Here is a 17,536-nt window from a genome sequence, read left to right as displayed (position 1 = left end):
TCCCCCAGAGACTGCCACACCGAGGACAGCAGAGTGGCAGAGCCGCGCTCAGCCGGTATCAACAGGTTCTCGTAACAGACATTCAGGCAGGGGCCAAAAAAGCCAATCAGCATGTCTAAAACCGCTGCTGTCGCTCAAAAACCCGGCGAGTCCCTGGACAATTTCTACGGCCGCTTGTGTAAGACCTGCCACATCTACACATCCTTAAATCCAGAGTCACCAGATAACCAACCAATGGTCAACGCGGCCTTCGTGGCTCTGGCTCAAGCTGCACCTGACCTCTGCGCAAGCTCCGGAAGCCGGAGCAATCTGCCGGCACAAACACCGCTCAACCACCGGAGGCAGCCGATAAACTCTCGGTCCACTGGGACCGTGTGACCCACCGTAAAACAGACCAGCACATTAAAAAAAGTCTCTCAGCTGCAGTCTCAGGTCACACTATGACTTACAAGTCAAACTCCCTTGCAGCCTGTGGCTGCTGTGGGACCAGAGGTGCCGCTGTGCCGCCCCCCTGACCCCCCTCCCCCAAATCGCCAGTCCTACCTTCCTGGATGCTGTTCTGCAGGTGGTTGACAATGGCCGCCAGGATGGTAGAGAGACTCATGACCTGGGCACACTGGGCCAGGCCAAGGGTGAAGAGTTCATTCCAGCAGGCCCGCACCAGGCTGGTGTTGCAGTCCTGCCTAGGGACAAAGAGACAAGGGTGTTGGCACTTAGCTCTGAGTCCCCGCATACCCCAAATAAGTGAGGTCAGTTAAGTGCTTGTTAAAGGTCTGTGGTATGTCCAGGGCTGTTCTTTAAGAATGCTTTAAAGTGCCTCTGAGGATAAACTAGCCTCTTAAAGAAGATTCTTTAGACTTAAGTAATGAGAGGTTTAACAGGTATGACTGTCATTTAAAAAAAAAAAAAAAGATTTATTGGGGCTCCCTGGTGGTGCAAGGGGTTAAGACACAACCTGTGAAGCCGTCCGCAGCCACTGCAGCATGAGTTCGATCCCCAGCCAGCCAGGGAGCAACCCATATGGCGCAGCAGACCTCTCCTGTCTCGCCCGCTGCTCCCCTCAGCAGTGTACTTTGGTCAACCTGCCTGCTCTGCTCCCCACTCTCTCTGGTGAATCCTCTCACCCCCTGCATCTCTGGCCTGTACCCCAGCTCTTGGATGCATAAATCAATAAATCTTTAAAAAAAATAAAAAGTATAAAAAGATTTATTGATTTATGCATACAAGAACTAGGGTATAAACCAGAGGTGCGGGGCTGGGGGTGGTGGTGGTGAAAGGATTCACCAGAGATAGAGTGGGGAGCAGAAGAGGCGGAGCCATTGAAACACACCGCTGAAGGGAGCAGCAGGTGCGACAGGAGAGGTCTGCTGTGTCGTGTAGATTAGCTCCCTGGCCGAGGATCGAACTCGGGCGGTAGCAGTGATAGCCTCAGTGGCCGGTGACAGCTTGATAGCCCCGAGACTTTAACCTCTGCACCACCATGGAAGCCCCGATTGTCATTTTCTAATCTTCTAAAATGGCAGCAGTCTTGGCACGGCTCTGTCGTGAGAGGCTACAGTGATCAAAGGACTGAAAGCTGGTATGGACTGGCGAGGAGAGGTGCCCTACAACCTCTGCTTGGGAGTGGGGCCTGTGAACCCCAAGGGAGGAATAAGGACTGCAGCGGGAGGACGGGGCCAGTCAAGTGTGTCCCAGCCGCGCCCCTGGGATGTCTGCTCAGGACAGCCTGCTGGGTGCGCTGCAAATCGTCTGGTTCTTCTCCTCAAATGCAGACACACTTCTCCGCTGCAACGACTCCTCTGCTTGAATCCAGAATGACTCCGGGCTTCAGCCCCAAGTCCTTGATGTGGAGCAGCTTGACACGCATTTGAGGAACACCACAGCACCCACGGGCCTCACTCCAGTCCACTGACTGTGTTTAATAAATCGGGTCACTTGAACAAGGTCAGAGGAACAAATTGGAAGGGCCCTCAGAGATCTTTCCAGGCCATTCCTAGAGAAGGGGAAGGTCACTGTCCAGGGCTCACCAGCGACAAAGGCCACTTACCCCAGCGCCTGAAAGGCCGGGATTGATCTGGCCCAGTGCATGGAGAGGAAGAGGAGGCGGGACGCAGACTCGCAGATGTAGTGCACGTTGAGGTATTCTGGCATGGGGCTGGGCATCGTGAGCTGGAAAGGAGGCACACAAAATAGGTGACCAGGGACAGAGGATGACTGACATCACGAGTCCCTCCACATGCCAACACACACGGCAGAGTCACTGACACTGAAGCTCCTGGGTGGACCATCCTCAGGGACGGTGTCCTCTGCACCAGGGGACCGGCACTAACTCCCTGTGCTTTTCTGCCCAGTGGACTAGAGTCTGAAGGCCGTGGGCGCATGGACAGCGGTGGGGCCTTCCCAGCTCACTCACCCGGAGACGTACTTTACAATTCTTGCCTCAATGAAACTGTTATCAGGGAATTCCGCTTTGAGTCATAGGTTCAAGTCTAAAACTGGGGAGCAGTGGTTAACCTGGCGGCTAGCGGGTACCTGGCAGGTGGCCTCAAGATTAACAGCAGATGAGAACTGAGCAGAAACCCGCAAGGGAGGGACGACGCGCCACCAGGTCAGCCCGGCTGCAGGGGCACTGTGGTCTAGAAGGGGCTCTACATGCCTCTGAAGCTGGAACTGCACGGGTGACCTGTGTCCAGAGCACACTCGGGCACACGGGCAGGAGTACCATCTTCCTAGCAGAGGGTACTGGGGGGAAAGGAGACTCAGGTTGAGAGGGGTTCAGGGAACCCCGGAGCGTCCTGCAGAAGTGAGGACAGGGGAGGAGCGCACAGAAGCCCAGAACTCCTCGAGGCTACCGGAGACCTATTTCTGAGGCCCTGGAGGGCAAGGATCAGCGCCAGTGGTGGTGAACAAGGGCTGGCTTCCCGCAGGATGGGGCCAAGGTGGATGCACGCGCCTGCGCTGGAGCCGGGCCATCGGCAGAGCAGTCGGCTACCAGCCCTCGCTGGTCATACCATGTCAGCCCCTCTTGGCAATGACTGGCCACACTGCCCCAGGGTTACGTTCAAAGCCAAACTGCACTGTGAACAAAACATGAGGGAAGAGGCTTCTCAGTGGAAACAGAAGAGCCTCCTCAGATGCCACAAACAGAAACGAGCTCACTGCCAGGTCTGACTTTTCACCTGCAGAGCCATGCCAGCTGCGGGGCACATGCTCGGGCTGAACACGCTCACCTTAAACGTAACGTGAGTGTCTGAGAGGAGAGGGCCTTCCACCTCAATGATGGGGGTGGACTGGTCTCTGCTGATGACGTGGATGCTCCCTCCTCCACTCGTGTCTATCCCATCCGCCAGGCCTGGAGGCGACGAGCTGTCTGTGGTGTTAAGTGCTTTAGCTAAGGTATCAAAGGCCCTGTGAGCAAAAATGAAATGAGCCAGTGGTGTGAATCCGTAGGTCTTAGGGGGACTAGAGCTCGAGGAGCAATGCCCTGGGCAAAAAGCTAATTGATCTCTGTCTGCTAAGGGAAGGATAACGAGGAAGGCATCGATACATATTGTCTGTATCATCTTGGGCAGTAAACTCGGTATTTATTTTAAAATTTTTATTGAAATAATTGTGCTATAACATGCGATTCCGGTGTGCGTCACTGAACGTCAGTGTGCAGCTGTCCGTTAAGCTGACCACTAAACGTTCGAACCTATCCTTTGACATACAGTTGTCCGGGCTTTTGTATTATTTTCAGAGGTAGGTTCCATTTTTCAGACTATTCTCTGATGCGGAAATTCCACTTCAGACATAAAAGCTGAGGGTCAGAGATGTTAGGTAACGTTTCCAAGATCACCGGCCCAGGAAGTGGTGGAACTAGAATTCTTCAGCTCAAGTGCCAGCCGCGCTCCCCCAGATCTGCACCTTCACTTTGCTATCAGGGTACACGTAGACTCAGGACCGGCGCCCTGTGTGGGGGCCCCAGCTGTGCTGCTGTCTGGATGGGCAGGAGTGGCCACTCCTGTGGGAAATGAGGGGCCCCCTTGGCGAGCAGTTGTAGCCACCTGGGCCAGCGAATGCTGTCTGTCCGCCAGTGTCCGCCTACTGCGGTGAGCCGGAGCGCTGGCCTCCCGCCTGAGCTACAGACCGACGCGGGAGCGGGAGGGAGACGGACCGTCAACATCAGACACAAGCAGCGGCTGAGGCCTAACCCCGTCCACGGCAGGGTCTCCCCGCTCCCCTGAGTTACTCAATTTGCTTTTCATTTTCATAGCGAATGGCTGTCCATCGTATTATATCAAAAAAGAAGGGGGCCCATGTCCCCCCAGTTACAGTCTGAAAGGAGACAGCTACACGGGCTGGGGGACAATCTCACGTCCGGAATGAGACGCGGGCGGGGGTCCAGAGGCCGCCCCGCCCTCCCGGGTTCTTACCGAGTGATCTCGCTGGCAGACTGGTCCTCCGGTTGCATTTCGGAAGCATCGCCATTGTTGAGGGATTCGCTCAGGTTGGCAAGAGAGGTTACCACATTTGCCAGCGTGCCCAGGGCTCCCTGGCTCGTTTCAGCCTATCAAACAAACCACGGCATTAACGGACACGAGCGGGCGGCTGAGCAGCTCCGCGGAGGGCCACGGAAGGGCGGCGCGGAGAGCTGGGCTCCGGACGGGACGGTTCCGCGCCCTGACTGAGGGGGTGACCGCCCACGCTCGCGGGTGCCGGAATGACAGAGCAAAACTTAAGTCGGACTTCACCGACAGACATCATGGGGCAAAGAGGCAACTCCCCCCCCCCCCCCCCGCAACAATCCACAGAGCGGGAGAAATATTCGCAAGTCCCATCTGCTGCTGGTTTAGTAGTCCAAGTACAGAACCCCGACACCTCCAAGATATAAAGACCCAATTTAAAAAACAGGCAAGGTGGGCCTCCCTGGTGGCGCAGCGGTTGAGCGCTGGGTTGCGAAGCTGCCCGCGGCCTCTGCGGCGCCGGTTCGATCCCCGGCTGCTCCCCGGCCACCGGAGGAGGGTCCCACATGGCGCGCAGACCTCTCCTGCCGCCCGCTGCTCCCCTCAGCAGTGTACTTCGGTCCTTCTGCCTGTTCTGCTCCCCCCTCTGGCTCTGGTGAATTCTCTTGCCCTCCCGCGCTTCTGACTGTACCCAGTGCTTGTATAAATAAATAAATAGAGGGGCGGAGCAACATGGCGGCGAGGAGACGCTGTGAGTAAGATCTCCCATTAAAAAAAGTTAATAGGGAGGAAAAGCGGCAGGTCCCAGTGAGAACTGGGACACGGAAGATAAACGGGTGACTCCAGCAAACTGCCCGAAGAAGAAAGTGGCCATAAAAGAGGACTAGAAGGGAGGGAAGCGCAGAACCCTGCTCCCCTCCCCCGCCCACAGAGGCGGCACTCTCCGACCGGCAGAGAGGAGGGAAACAACAAACCAAAACGGCCAACAAGAACAAAGGACGCAGCAAGCGGGACTGTGAGTGGAAAGGAACTATTGCAGCCACCACACCCCTTGAACGGGAGCTGAGGCGAACCCTGCAGGATTCGCCGCAGCGGTGAGCGAACGGCTCCGGGCGCCATTAGAGAAGAACAAAGACCCCGGGAGACGCGCACACAGCCAGGGCTGCCGATGACTCCTGGAGGAACCAGAGGGGAGAAGAGAAGCCCACCCAAGATGCCGGCCAGTCCCAACAACACAGTGTCCCAACGCATACGGCAAATTAGAAAACAGACAGTAGGGAGGAGAAGAACCACACGCAACCTAGCAACTCTCCAGAGAAAAAGCACACCACAAAAAGAAAACCAGCCCCCAGATTGCAACGACAGTAACTTGGAAGAACTTCTGAGCCTTCCAGAAAGAGAATTTAAAATTGCCGTGATTAAAAAACTGACAGAAGTCATAAAGGAAAACAATGATAAGGGAAAAATAATCAACGATCAGAAGAATGCAATTGAGTCCCTAGAGAGGGAAGTAAAAGAAATGCAGGAGATCAAAGAATTAGTGGAAGAACTAAAGAATTCTGGGAAAAGCAATGAAAGCAGAATTGATGAAATGGAAGAACGAATAAGTGCTCTTGAAGACACAGAAATAAAAAGAACCAAAACAGAAAAGGAAAGAGAAGTACGAAGGAAAAAGAATGAAGAAAGACTTCGGGAACTATCTGACTCCATGAGGAAAGGAAATATAAGAGTTATAGGAATACCAGAAGGAGAGGAGAGAGAAGTAGGAACAGAGAAAATATTCAAAGAGATAATTGAAGAGAACTTCCCAAATGTGAAGAAGGAGCTGAAAATTGATATACAAGAAGCAAGAAGAACACCAAACTTCCACGACGAAAGAAAAAATACAGCAAGACACATAATAGTAAAGCTCCCAAGAATCCAGGACAAGGAAAAAATAATGAAGCTGGCAAGAGGGAAGAAACAGATAACATTCAAAGGAAAGCCAATCAGGCTGACATCAGACTTCTCCGAAGAAACACTACGGTCAAGGAGAGAGTGGAGGGACATAGTCAACAGACTCCAAGAAAACAGATGCCAACCAAGAATACTCTATCCCGCAAAGCTCTCCTTCCTCTTTGAAGAAAGAATATGGACCTTCCCAGACAAACAGAAACTCCGGAATTTCATTGCAACTAAACCCCCACTCCAAAAAATACTACAAGGAGTCCTAAAGCCAGAACCTCAGAGGGACGAATAACAATGAAAGAAGGCCAAAAAAAAAAAAAAAGTTATTAAAAGAATAAATAAATAAAATCAAAGGAAAGACAAACACAATGGCAAATACAGATGTTAACATATCAATATTAACTCTAAATGTAAATGGACTAAACTCTTCAATAAAAAGACACAGAGTTGCAGCCTGGATTAAGAAACAAAACCCAACCTTTTGCTGTCTCCAGGAAACACATTTAGCTACAAAAGATAAAAATAGGCTCAAAGTTAAAGGATGGAAAACAATCCTACAAGCAAATGGACCAAAAAAGAAAGCAGGAACAGCTATACTTATATCAGATAAAACAGATTTCAAACTCAAAAAGATAAAAAGAGACCCCAATGGTCACTACATTATGATCAAGGGGACAATACTTCAAGAAGAAATAACACTCATTAACATATACTCACCAAACGAAGGAGCACCAAAATATATCAGACAACTGTTGTCCTCTCTGAAAACAGACATCAGAGAAAACACATACGTAGTGGGAGACTTCAACATACCACTATCAACAATGGATAGATCAACAAGACAAAAAATAAGTAAAGAAACCAAAGCTCTAAATAAGGACCTAGAGCAATTGGGCTTAACAGACATCTATAGAACACTAAACCCCAAAAAAACGGAGTACACATTTTTCTCAAGCGCACACGGATCATTCTCCAGGATCGATCACATACTGGGGCACAAGACAAACATCAACAGATACACCAAGATTGAAATCACATCAACCATCTTTTCTGACCATGAAGGCATCAAACTAGAAATAAACCATAAAAAGAAGGCAAGGAACTTCCCTACCTCATGGAGATTAAAAACACACTACTGGAAGACCACTGGACTAATGAGGAGATCAAAGAAGAAATTAAAAAATTTTTTGAATTGAACGACAAGGAGGACACCAATATCCTAAATGTATGGGATGCAGCAAAAGCAGTAATAAGAGGAAAATATATAGCAATAGAAGCTCACATCAAGAAACAAGAAAGAACTCAAAGAAACAACCTAATCTCGAAGCTCAAAGATCTAGAAAAAGAACAACAAAAAAACCCCAAAACCAGTAGAAGAAAAGAAATAATAAAAACCAAAGCAGAAATAAATGAAATTGAAACTAAAAAAACAATCCAAAAGATCAATGAAACCAAGAGCTGGTTCTTTGAAAAAATCAATAAAATAGACAAACCCCTAGCCAGGCTCACAAAGGAAAAAAGGGAGAAAGCACAAATAAACAGGATCATCAATGAAAGAGGAGAAATCACAACGGACACAGCAGAAATCAAAAGAATAATCAGTAACTACTATGAACAGTTATATGGAAACAAGTTTAATAATCTAGAGGAGATGGACAAATTCCTACAACTCTACAATCACCCAAAGCTAGATAAAGAAGAAATAGAACACCTAAACAGACCAATTACAATTAGCGAAATTGAAATGGTAATCAAAAACCTCCCCAAAAACAAAAGCCCAGGACCTGATGGATTTACAAATGAATTCTACCAAACATTCAGAGACGAATTAGTGCCTATCCTTCACAAACTCTTCCAAAAAATTGAGAAGGAAGGGACAATACCAAACACGTTCTATGAAGCCAACATTACACTAATACCAAAACCGAACAAGGACAACACAAAAAAGGAAAACTACAGGCCAATCTCCCTAATGAACACTGATGCAAAAATCCTCAATAAAATTTTAGCCATCAGAATCCAACAATGTATCCATAAGATAATTCACCACGACCAAGTAGGATTCATTCCAGGGGCACAAGGATGGTTTAACATCCGAAAATCAATCAACGTTATCCAATACATCAACAAAAAGAAATATAAAAACCATATGATAATATTAATAAATGCTGAGAAAGCTTCGACAAAGTGCAACACCCATTCATGATAAAAGCCCTTGAAATTCTTGGGATACAAGGAACATACCTCAACATCATAAAGGCCATCTATGACAAGCCAACAGCCAGTATCATTCTCAATGGTGAAAAGCTGAAAGCAATTCCATTAAGATCTGGAACAAGACAAGGATGTCCACTCTCACCACTGCTTTTCAATATAATACTGGAAGTCCTAGCCAGGGCAATAAGACAAGAGAAAGACATCCAAGGAATCCAAATAGGAAAAGAAGAAGTCAAACTTTCATTATTTGCAGACGATATGATATTATACATAGAGAACCCCAAAAACTCCACAGAAAAGCTAATTCAACTCATCAATCAGTTCAGTAAAGTGGCAGGATACAAAATCAACATGCAAAAGTCAGTAGCCTTCCTATACACAAACAATAAATCTGAAGAAGAAGAAATCAAAAAAACCATCCCTTTTGTTATTGAAACAAAAAAAATCAAATATTTGGGAATAAATCTAACAAAAGAGGTAAAGGACCTATACAAAGAAAACTATAAAACACTGTTAAAAGAAATAGAAGAAGACACAAAGAAATGGAGAGACATCCCCTGCTCATGGATTGGAAGAATAAACATTATTAAAATGGCCATCCTTCCAAAAGCAATATACAGATTCAATGCTATTCCAATCAAAATTTCAATGTCATTCTTCAAAGAAATAGAACAATTATTGATGAAATTCATATGGAATCACAAAAAACCCCGAATAGCCAAAGCTCTCCTGAAAAAAAAAGAAGGGAATGGAGGCATCACACTCCCAGACTTCAAACTATACTACAAAGCCATAATCATCAAAACTGCATGGTATTGGAACAAGAACAGACATACAGACCAATGGAATCGAATAGAAAATCCAGAAATAAACCCACAGATTTATGGTCAACTAATCTTTGACAAAGGAGCAAAGACTATGCATTGGAGCAAAGAAAGTTTGTTCAATAAATGGTGCTGGGAAAACTGGGTCGCTACATGCAAAAGAATGAAGCTTGACCACTACCTCACACCATACACAAAAATCAACTCAAAATGGATTAAAGAACTAGACATAAGACCTGAAACCATAAAATATATAGAAGGAAATATAGGCGAAACACTACGTGATCTGCACATCAAAGACATCTTTACAGACACATCACCCAAAGCAGTGATAGTGAAGGCAAAGATAAACAGCTGGGACTACATCAAATTAAAGAGCTTCTGCACAGCAAAAGAGACAATAACAAAAACAAAGAGAAACCCCACCAACTGGGAGAACATTTTTGCACCCAACACTAATGATAAAGGACTGATCACAAAAATCTGCAAAGAGCTGATGAGACTCAACAACAACAAAGAAAAGAATCCAGTCAAAAAATGGGCAGAAGAGCTAAAAAGAAACTTCTCTGAAGAGGAAATGCAAATGGCCAACAGGCATATGAAAAAATGTTCAACATCACTTGCCATCAGGGAAATGCAAATCAAAACTACCATGAGATACCATCTTACACCAGTGAGAATGGCACATATTAAAAAAACTAGCAACAACAAATGCTGGCGAGGGTGTGGAGAAAAAGGAACTCTCCTGCACTGTTGGTGGGAGTGCAAACTGGTCCAACCACTGTGGAGAGCTGTGTGGAGATTTCTGGACCTACTAAACATAGAGCTTCCATATGATCCAGCAATTCCACTCCTAGGTATTTACCCAAAGGACACAGAAACATCAATTCCAAAGAACACCTGCACCCCTATGTTTATAGCAGCACTGTTTACAATAGCTAAGCTTTGGAAACAACACAAATGCCCAAAAATAGATGACTGGATCAAGAAGATGTGGTACATATACACCATGGAATATTACTCAGCATTCAAAAAAGATAAACACATGCAATTTGCAGCAACATGGATGGCGCTGGAAGGGATCATGCTCAGCGAAATAAGCCAAAAAGAAAAAGAAAAATACCGGATGGTCTCACTCATAGCAGGAATCTAGAAAACTTAAATAAGGGACCAGGAAAATGAATAACTATAAGAAAGTGAAAATCAAAATCAACAAAAAACTATGAACCAGAGACACTTTTAGGGGGGCGGGGGCGGGAGGGGAGGGATTGGGGTCAGAATGGGGGGGGCTGCAATTGTATGGGGAATATAACAATAAAATTTATAAAAAAAAATAAATAAATAAAAAAAAGATCAAGAAAAAAAAAAGTTTGAACCACTTAAAATACTTATTTGTTATATCATAGTTGGAGTTATCATAATCAGCAAATAAATGTATGCAATCTAAAAAAATAAATAAATAAATCTTTAGAAAATAATAAAAAAAAATAAAATAAAAAACAGGCAAGGAATTTAAAAGAGGCATTTCTTCAAAGATCAGATAAAAACAAATACATGAAAAGATGCTCAAAATCACTGGAAATGCACATCAAAACCCCAACGGGATGCCACCCCCAGCCGGCCCCGCGGGGACAAGCAGAACAGGGGACACGGGGCGGCAGGGAGGTGAGCGCCGGGACCCTCACACAGGCCGGGAGGGCGGGTAACACGGTTGCGGCCACAGCCGGCAGTTCCTCAAAAGTCTCAAGAGTTACCACGTGACTAGCGACTCCAGCCCTAGATGTCCACAGGGGAAACTGAAACAGGCCCCCAGCACCACGCGCGTGCAAGTGAGCTCTGGCATCACGGACAGCCAGAAGAAGAAACCCCCCAGATGCCCACTGGCTGAGAAGGAGAGGAACGAGATGTGGCACCGCCACTCACGGGCACTACAAAGGGATGAAGTCCTCACACTCCCTACCACCTCGGGGAGCCCCGAGAACGAGCCGGGAGACGGGGCTCCGCCTCCGAGGTCGCACGTTCACCCTCTTCATGGAAAATGTCCAGAATTGACAGAACCACGGTCAGAAAGCAGCGGAGTGGTCGGCAGGGTTGGGAGTGTGCCCGTGGGAGGGCAAGCGACTGCCTCATGCTTTCAGGGTTTCGTTCAGGGGGATGAAAATGTCCTGGAATGAGACAGAGGAGGCTGCGCAGCCGCGCGAACACGGAAGGCCTCACGCCCGCCCGCGGAAAGGGCGCATGTCAAGGCACGCGGCTACCTCAACGGCCAAAAAACACAAACCCCCAAAGATACACTTAAATACACGGAGACACAAACATCTCGTCTCAGGAACTGAAGTGGAAAACTAGCATCAGCAGGAGAGATCGTAAAGGAAAGGAACAAATCGGAGCCACCGTGTGGGAAGAGAACGCGGCGCGGCCAGGAGGAGGCCGGCGCACACAGGAAGGTGCTGACAGGGGCTAAGCCGGAGCGGCAGCGACAAGAACAGACCCAGGCGCGGGCAGGATGCATGGCCTTGCAGCTGCTGCACCCCAGCTCTCCAGGCGGGGACCACGGAGAGAACCGGGGAAGGGCGCTTGGGCTGTCGTTTTCCTGTATTTATTCAAAGTGAGTTATTTGGAGTGTTATTTGGAATGTTATTTCAAAGTAAAGCGCTTAAAACACGTCTTTTGACAGAGATCTCCAGGTGCTCTGCGTATGCTCTCTGCATCATGACAAACTCGGTGGGTGTTTGTCCCCCACTCCAGAGGCGAGGACGCGGCAGGACGCAGTTCTCTCCGTAACCATCACACACCGCAAACTTCGAGCTCCTTCTCCCCTATCCCGGGACACAAGCCGCTGCTGACGGCTCACTCCGGCGGAGGGCTCGCTGCATGCCCCCACTCGAGCTTCGGCACCCGTGTGTGCGGGGTACCGCAGAGGGCACGGGCTCCGGCTGCCTCTTAGCCTTGATGCTGCTGTCACGGCGTGGCCAGCACGCTGACAGTGGCTGTGCAGTCCCTGGCAATCAGATTATTTGGGCCTGACTTCTAGATTTATAGCCTCCTCATGGCACTACGAAGTCACCGTCTCGAACATCTGCTGGGTGACAGCAGCAAGCCAGGTGTGATCCCCACGCCATACATGTCACTGCTGCCCAGAGGCAGGAAGCTCAAAGTCCAGCCTGAGGACCAATGTGTGGCCAGCTATCACCTTTGCCTTTCCCTTCCCCCAAGGGGATGTTCCTTAATGCACTGTGTGCACCAAGGTGCTGAGAGCAGAGAAGGAACCTGCAGGCTGAGCCCTGGCTTGAAGGGCCGCAGCCATGCCAGTGCGGCCACTGAGTTGCTCCTTTCAGAGGAGAAAAATGGGACCTGAGTTGTGGGTTCACCATCGCTTGGATTTCATCAGAACGCGATGAGGAAAGCAACGGATGACCCGCCTGATAAAGCCCTCTTCGGTTACCTTCACACGGGTTAGCCAGCTTGCGCGCTCTCCGGCTCTCAAACATCTCTGTCCACAAGTTAAATTTCCCTGTGGCTGATGTGCTTTAGTAAAGTCTTAGAATTGTTAGAAATCTCAGCTGAGGGCCTCCCCAGTAGCGCAGCGGTTGAGCGCTGGGTTGTGAGGCTGCCTGCAGCCTCTGCAGCGCCGGTTCGATCCCCAGCTCCCGGCCACCGGAGGAGGGTCCCACGTGGCGCGCAGACCTCTCCTGCCGCCCGCTGCTCCCCCCAGCAGTGTGCTTCAGTCCTTCTGCCTGCTCTGCTCCCCGCTCTGGCTCTGGTGAATTCTCTCACCCTCCCGCGCTTCTGACTGTACCCAGTTCTTGTATAAATAATAAATAAATAAATCTTTAAAAAAAAAAAAAGAAAGAAAGAAAGAAAGAAAGAAAGAAATCTCAGCTGAACTTCCTCCTGAATCAAATAAAAAGGAACCGGGGCTTCCTACGGACGGCCACCTGAGGAAAGCTGCTATTCCCTCAGCTGGCCAGTAGTTTGCCAGTATGTGTCCAGGGGAAAAGCTGAATGGAGAAGAATCACAGACATTTTATCAAACTCTATCCCTGACCCTGACATGTTATAATGACTGTCACCAGCCAGCCCTGACTGAAAAGCCATTGCCCCCCATCCCCCCAAAACCGCAGGAGAGCTGTAGCACAAATAGTAGTAAAATAAGATGCAGAAGACCATGCTCTCAGCGTGGTCTCTGAAGCCGAGAAGGCAGGTGCCCGTGGGCAGCCCAAAGCATCAGGGAGGAGGGGAGGGCGCACAGAACTTCACCTTGGAATCCGTGGCCAGGAGAACTGTACCATCCTCACGTATCAAAGGCTGCTGGATGTTCACAAGCATCCCTGGATCGAGAAGACCTGTTTGTCTACGTAAGACATAAAGAAACCCAGAGTGGCTTCCAACAGTCTGTGCGGTGTGACCAACCTGCACTCACCTGCCCACCTGCCCCCACTCCATACGGGAACCGCCTGGATGGCAGAAAGGCTCTCACTAGCCCGTCACTAGGTGACTGAACACCCCCTCCCCCCACGGCAGGAGGTGCGCACTGGTTCTCCATCCCTAGGGGATGATCTACAGAAACCTATCCCCTGGGCTCCCACATGGACTGCAGACTACGGCTGCTCTGCCAAATAAAGTTGACTTAACCTTCAGAATGTCACCAAGGCAACTCCAGGTCCCTCTATTCTACATGCTGGCTTGAGTTTTCCCTCTTTCTGTTCTGTTCTAAGTGCAATATAACACGTTAAAAAGAATGTGACACTACCTGGGAACACACCTGGGATTTAGGCCTTCGGCAAAAAAAGCCTGAATCTTGAATTACGACACTGGCCTGCCGTGTGAGCAATGCCTGAGTGACAGGACATGGCCTGAGCCCTTCAGGCAGGAGACATTCCGAGCCCACCTTAAGTTAGCCACCTCGGGCCCGTCCTGAGGGACAGAAACAGCTCCAGGAGCGAGATGAGCAAGACCAGGTGAAGGGCAGTGGCAGGTGGAGCCCTACTGCCCCGGTCCTCAAGGAAGCTCCAGGCCTCCTCCCTCAGTGTCAAAGGCTGACTGCAGTGCTGGCCTCTGTCAGAACAGGGACTGACCTTGTTCCATCTTTATCTGCCACAAATGTGGGAGTGGCGATCAGAGGCGATCTCAGGTCCTTCCGGATATAGATTTTCTCAGTTGAAGCAGCACAGTTGCTTGGTTTCTCCCTTTGCACATCAAAAGGCTTCCGTTCACTCTGCACAGCTTAAATCACAACATAAGTATTCACGTTAGAGGAAAGATTCAAATCAATAAAAGCCACCTCCTCAGGCTGAAGAAAAGGGTCTCCTTTAGTGATGAAAAGCCCCGGGCTAGGTATTTCCAGCTCAATTTTCGTCATGGACGTTTCAACCAAAGGAGAGGGAGGCTCAAAGTTAAACAATGCCATGTCAAATCTAGGCAAAGAAGTTCAAGATGGAGGGCAATGCCTGCTAAGAAACTTGCATGGTCTATAGGGGCCCACATGGAGCCCTCTGGCTTTTCACTTCTTGCTCTATCAAAAGGGACTCTTCAGGAGAAAATCCATCCTCCTCAAGTGGGCCCCGCCAGAGAGTTCGCCAGAGGCACAGGCTGCGGGAAGGTCCTATGCAAGCCTGCTCGGCTGCTCTGGTGTGACAGCCGTCTGCTCCCTGTGACACGAGCCACTCCCCTCCTTCAGCAGCCGGTGTGAGAACAGGTACATGCCGAAACCAGGCCCATTACTCAAGCGAAGTTGAGAGGTTCCAGTTCACAGGGGAGGCTGAGAGAGGCTACTTCCCTTCATTAGGCCACACAGCCGGGCTGTGGCAAAGGTGGAGCTGAATTAGGAATCAGCTGGGCTTCGTAGTTTGTGTTCACCCCTCTCCATTGTGTTGCCTGATTATCTGGAGATTTCCACGTACACTGTGGGAACTGACTGGCCCCACCAGTGTCATGGCTGAGGCACCTCGCTGCCCAGAGAGTACACCGAAGTGGAGCCTGAGTGGATATACTTATTTTATAGTCAGATACAGAAACCTCACTTCCTCCCTCCTTGGTAACTCACGTGGCTTTAAAAGACTCACATTCCATTTTCATGCCCATCTCTAAGCATTTTTTCAGCCGGCAAAACTGACAGCGGTTCCGGTGGTGTTTGTTGATGATGCAGTCTTGGTTGCTCCGGCAGCTGTAGGTCAAATTTTTCCTTACGCTCCTTTTGAAGAAGCCTTTGCAACCTTCGCAACTGACAGCCCCATAGTGACGGCCTGAGAGGAGAAAGAGTACGTGAATCGGTTCACCAAAGGAAGACGTGAGTCACCTGTCACAGGCCCTGCTCCTAAGCGAGTCTGTTGAAGTGACTGGGCCATGGTGACCGACAGCGACAGCCCCGAGACACCGCCCACCTGAGCATAAAGCCCGACACCCAGGGCCTTTGAAGTTTCCTTATAATCTTTACAGTAGCCCCTTCAGGTCATGCTGGATAACCTGAAGCGCAGGCAGGCTACTGATCGTGAACAAAGGCTGCATGCGGGAGGAGCTCCTGGAGGACGGATGAACCGTGCTCTGCTGCGTGCCCCTGACCCTGGCTCTGCACACCCCGGTGTGTGAAGTTACCCGGTGCCCTGTCCTCCAAGGGTGGATGCAGCAAACACTGGCACGTGCTGTCTTGGCACGGAGGGTCACACTCCTGCCTTCACTCCCTCTGCGGGGCCTACAGCTATGCTGGGGGAGGGAGTGATCAGGGACCGTGGCTGACCGGTGGGGCCGGCGGAGGGAAGGCTGCCATGTGGGCTGGCTTGGGTTGCGTTTTCAGACCCCTTTGGTAATGTGCAAATAGATTTAATGCAGAAATTTTTTTTAAATTAATATTTTATTTTATATAATTCTTACATCATTTTTCCTTTTTGCACACTGTATGCATTTGCATTTTGGTTATATTCCCCATACAACTGACCCCCCCCTTATTTTGACCCTAGTCGTTCCTCTCCCCTTCCCTGCTCCACCCCCCCGTGGTGTACCTCTGGTTTATAGTTAATGCAGAAATATTTTTATTATTTTTCTCTGCCCTTGTTTACTGTATTATCTCTACCTTCTAATTCCCAATGGAATTAAGAAGCCCCCACCTCAGTGTGCCTCCCTGTTCCACTAGGCACTTCTCCAACACACTAGTCATTTGTTCCCATGGGAAGGACCACGGATATGCACTTTGCTTTGGTTTGCTGTAACCCAGAGCCTTAGCTACTCTGCGGGAGGACCCATTTCACAGTCACTGTTTAGAGTGGCTACAGGGCATCCCACCGTCCTGAGCCAATGCCCAAGTGTTCATTTGGAAGTCTCAATTGTGTGCCTTTAAGAAGAGTGGTGCTAAAATTACCACGCAGACATCACTTTCCTTTCCTTGCAGGGTACTTCCTTGAACTCTACCCTTAAAATGACCCCTAGCATCTGGAGACAATGGCACTGCAAGTCTGTGACTAGGCCTTTCCTTTTTAAGCCCCGAAAACAACTGACAAAAAGGAAAGCCAAGCAGACCTCATGGTCCTGTCATGTCCTGCCTCACCGTTTGTCTGCAGTTAATCTCCTTCCCAAGCACAAAGAGGGGATAGAGAGATGACGGGGCCAGACGTGGTTTCTGCTCTAACAAGACGAGCACATTCTGGTGGGGGAGACAAGCCTGTGAAGAACCAGTTACCAGAGAACATCACAAATGCCCAGAGAGCGCTGCATTAAAGGGTGGTGACAACAGGCAGTGCTGGCCCCTGCACACTGGGGCAGGTGAGGGCTTCAGGGAAGGGGTGGGACAGGCTGGGTTACCAGGACAACGGATGGGGCCAAATGGTGTCACAAACTGGGAGGGTAACTGGCTCGTCCCATCTTCTGTAGATGCTTGCCTGGGTCTGTCTTCCTAAGAGGCTTGACGCAGCCTCCTTCATAAACAAAAATAAAAACCAGGATCACAAGGTGTCCAAAGTTGCTATAAATTTTGTGACCACAATATAAAGTAGAACCTAGCAGCCATTACAGCACGCAGGCCTGTGGCCAACTATCAGTGGAACTGCGTCTGCACTGAGTAGTTGTCCATTCCTCCCGGCCCCCTGACTTTCCATGACTTCCCGGTGTTAG

General features: G+C 49.2%; 1 protein-coding gene across 1 annotated transcript in view; it reads right to left on the bottom strand.

Annotated features, from left to right (window-relative positions):
* The window catches only part of NR2C2 (nuclear receptor subfamily 2 group C member 2), a gene marked incomplete at both ends in the record, with an annotated part of 58,423 nt that overhangs the window by 5,611 nt on the left and 35,276 nt on the right, over positions 1 to 17,536 (bottom strand). Inside the window, 7 exons of the mRNA XM_084248113.1 lie at positions 544 to 683; positions 2,048 to 2,169; positions 3,231 to 3,408; positions 4,416 to 4,549; positions 13,694 to 13,787; positions 14,512 to 14,659; positions 15,499 to 15,678. Of these exons, the coding sequence (XP_084104239.1) occupies positions 544 to 683; positions 2,048 to 2,169; positions 3,231 to 3,408; positions 4,416 to 4,549; positions 13,694 to 13,787; positions 14,512 to 14,659; positions 15,499 to 15,678 (996 nt within the window). The remainder of the gene's footprint in view (positions 1 to 543; positions 684 to 2,047; positions 2,170 to 3,230; positions 3,409 to 4,415; positions 4,550 to 13,693; positions 13,788 to 14,511; positions 14,660 to 15,498; positions 15,679 to 17,536) is intronic.

Source organism: Talpa europaea, assembly GCF_964194135.1.
Source record: "Talpa europaea genome assembly, chromosome: 11".
Lineage (NCBI taxonomy): Eukaryota > Metazoa > Chordata > Mammalia > Eulipotyphla > Talpidae > Talpa > Talpa europaea.
The sequence above is the reverse complement of the archived record's forward strand: the minus strand, read 5'-3'. Positions and strand labels throughout refer to the sequence as shown.